General features: G+C 27.4%; 1 protein-coding gene across 1 annotated transcript in view; it reads right to left on the bottom strand.

Annotated features, from left to right (window-relative positions):
* The window catches only part of CNTLN (centlein, centrosomal protein), a 295319-nt gene that overhangs the window by 43258 nt on the left and 249839 nt on the right, over window positions 1-2222 (bottom strand). The window contains exons 19-20 of the mRNA XM_012665007.1: window positions 2101-2198; window positions 500-640 (exon numbers count right to left, since the gene is read on the bottom strand). Coding sequence (XP_012520461.1) covers window positions 500-640; window positions 2101-2198 — 239 coding nt within the window. The remainder of the gene's footprint in view (window positions 1-499; window positions 641-2100; window positions 2199-2222) is intronic.

Raw genomic sequence — 2222 nt, 5'->3', positions numbered from 1 at the left:
TTTTTAAAAGAAAAACTTTCTAGTTTGGGGTCATATATTATACTACTATTTTAAATATAACTCCCTTCCCATGTACACTAAATTAAGTGTATAGAAGAAAAAAGTACACTTTTTAAAGAACAGATAGTTATTGACTATCCTTTCTTTCATTTGGAAATATAAGCTTGATTCTATCATAAATTTGGAGTTTTAAATAAAACAAAACAAAATACTGAATAAAATGTAATTATGTACACAGAAATATTAAGGTTTTTAAAATTAAACTTGATTATCTTCTCCTGGAATGTTTACAAATAGAAACAAAATGTGTGGCTATATTATGTATGAAATTTTGGAGTCTCAAATTTTAAAACAAATAATGTAGTTCCAGAGCAAACAATGAAATTTTGTAACAGTAAATATATATCCTATGAGTATTTTTCTATAAATTTATTAGTACTGAATATTTGAGTTAAGAAAGTGAATGCAATGAGAAGTAATATTTGTAGTGTCAGTGAACATAAAAATTGATACCTTTTTTTCAAGATTTTCTAACATTTCAGTAAAACTTTCATTACTTTCCAAATTTACTTTCTGTCGAAATTTCAAGTCCTCTATCAAATGTCTTTTCATAGTTATATCCCTCTCCATTCGAGACATCCTTGAAAAAAAAAGGCATTTTATCAAGAGTGGTAGAAAATACTTTAACAGTGGTGATAGCTCACATTTTATCCAATGTTATACATACTGATAGTTTTTAAATGCTATCTGATATTAATGAAATTGTAAATTAGTAAAATAAATTGCACTGGATATTATTCTTTTAATATTTCGAGTACTTGTAAATCTATAATTTAGATGTGACTTGGTTATTATAGTATTACATACATGCATTAGACCAAAATACAAGAATTGAGAAAGATTAATAAACTTTATGAAAACAAGATTATATTTAAATTACATTTTTACAATGCTAAGAAAAATTAAAGTGCTATTTAGAGATAACTAAAAGCGTAACAATGATAAGAAACAATCCTGTTCTTTAATAAACAAATGTAAATTCTTGTAATACCATGCAAGAAACTAAAATTAGGCTTGATATCTTTTAATTTAATATCATTTGGGAATGAATTCAAACATCACATTAGCATAAGTTGATGAAAAATTAAGTACAAAATGGTAGATGCAGTGACAACTACTACTATTACTATTGCTGCACTGCTGCCACCACTCCAACTATAACAAGAATGACAATTGCTAACATTCATTAAATGCTTACTATGTGCCAGTTACTGTTGTAAGTGCTTCGCATGTATTAACTCATCGAGAGTTCTGTATTAAAAGTGTTTCTCCAGAGCCCTCATTGTTGAACACTAAGCAACACTGCATCTTAATCCATAAATAAACTTCAAGATATTCTCAGTTTAAAAAATTTACCAACCTTTTTGTCTTATAGTTTTATCTAATAATATCACTTTTAAGTGATCTATACTTACAATGTGGTATACAGGTACGTATGTGAGATACATGTATCTTAAATTTATCAATGACAATTGGAATTCTAGGCATGGTATCACTTCTAAACTGTAGTACAGCTATAAAAGGTTTAGAAAGAAAATAATTTTGATTCAACAGGATAGGGTATTTAAAATCTCTTTCTATTAATAAGCAGCAAAAGTCAAAACTTTCATAACCTCCAGTTATTTTAAACACAAACAAAACTTTCCTTTTTTCCATAGCTTTATAAGCTTAGGCATTAAACTCAATATAAGTATCGATCTATATATGTTTAGGGGGTCAAATAATTGCCACATTTTTAAGTTTTTCATTCATGGTCTTGAGGCCATTAATTTATATTGATTCAAAATTAAATATGTTAACTAAGGGAAATCTAAATTTAAATATTATTACCCTCATTAAAAAATAATAACTAGCTTTAAATTAATCATGCTATATGTAGTATCTCTTAAACTTTCATCTTATGTAAGCTTAAACCTGAACTAAGGAAGGAAAACTTCATTGTTAACGACATCGGTATTGTTTCTTGGGGCTTAATGTTTAATAGAGTTGATTGCCACTAGGTGGCACCAAATACAATGGATAGAAATAAAAAGACCATACTTTTCATGCATTTCCTTTATGTGTTCTTCCTTTGCTAGGAGTTCAAATTTCAGAGACTTCACATTTGATGACTGTTTAGTGAGTTCATTAGTTGCATTCTAGATTGAAAATAGACATAAATT

Source organism: Propithecus coquereli, unplaced genomic scaffold, assembly GCF_000956105.1.
Source record: "Propithecus coquereli isolate 6110/MARCELLA unplaced genomic scaffold, Pcoq_1.0 Scaffold95, whole genome shotgun sequence".
Lineage (NCBI taxonomy): Eukaryota > Metazoa > Chordata > Mammalia > Primates > Indriidae > Propithecus > Propithecus coquereli.
This window is presented reverse-complemented; position numbering and strand designations above follow the sequence as displayed.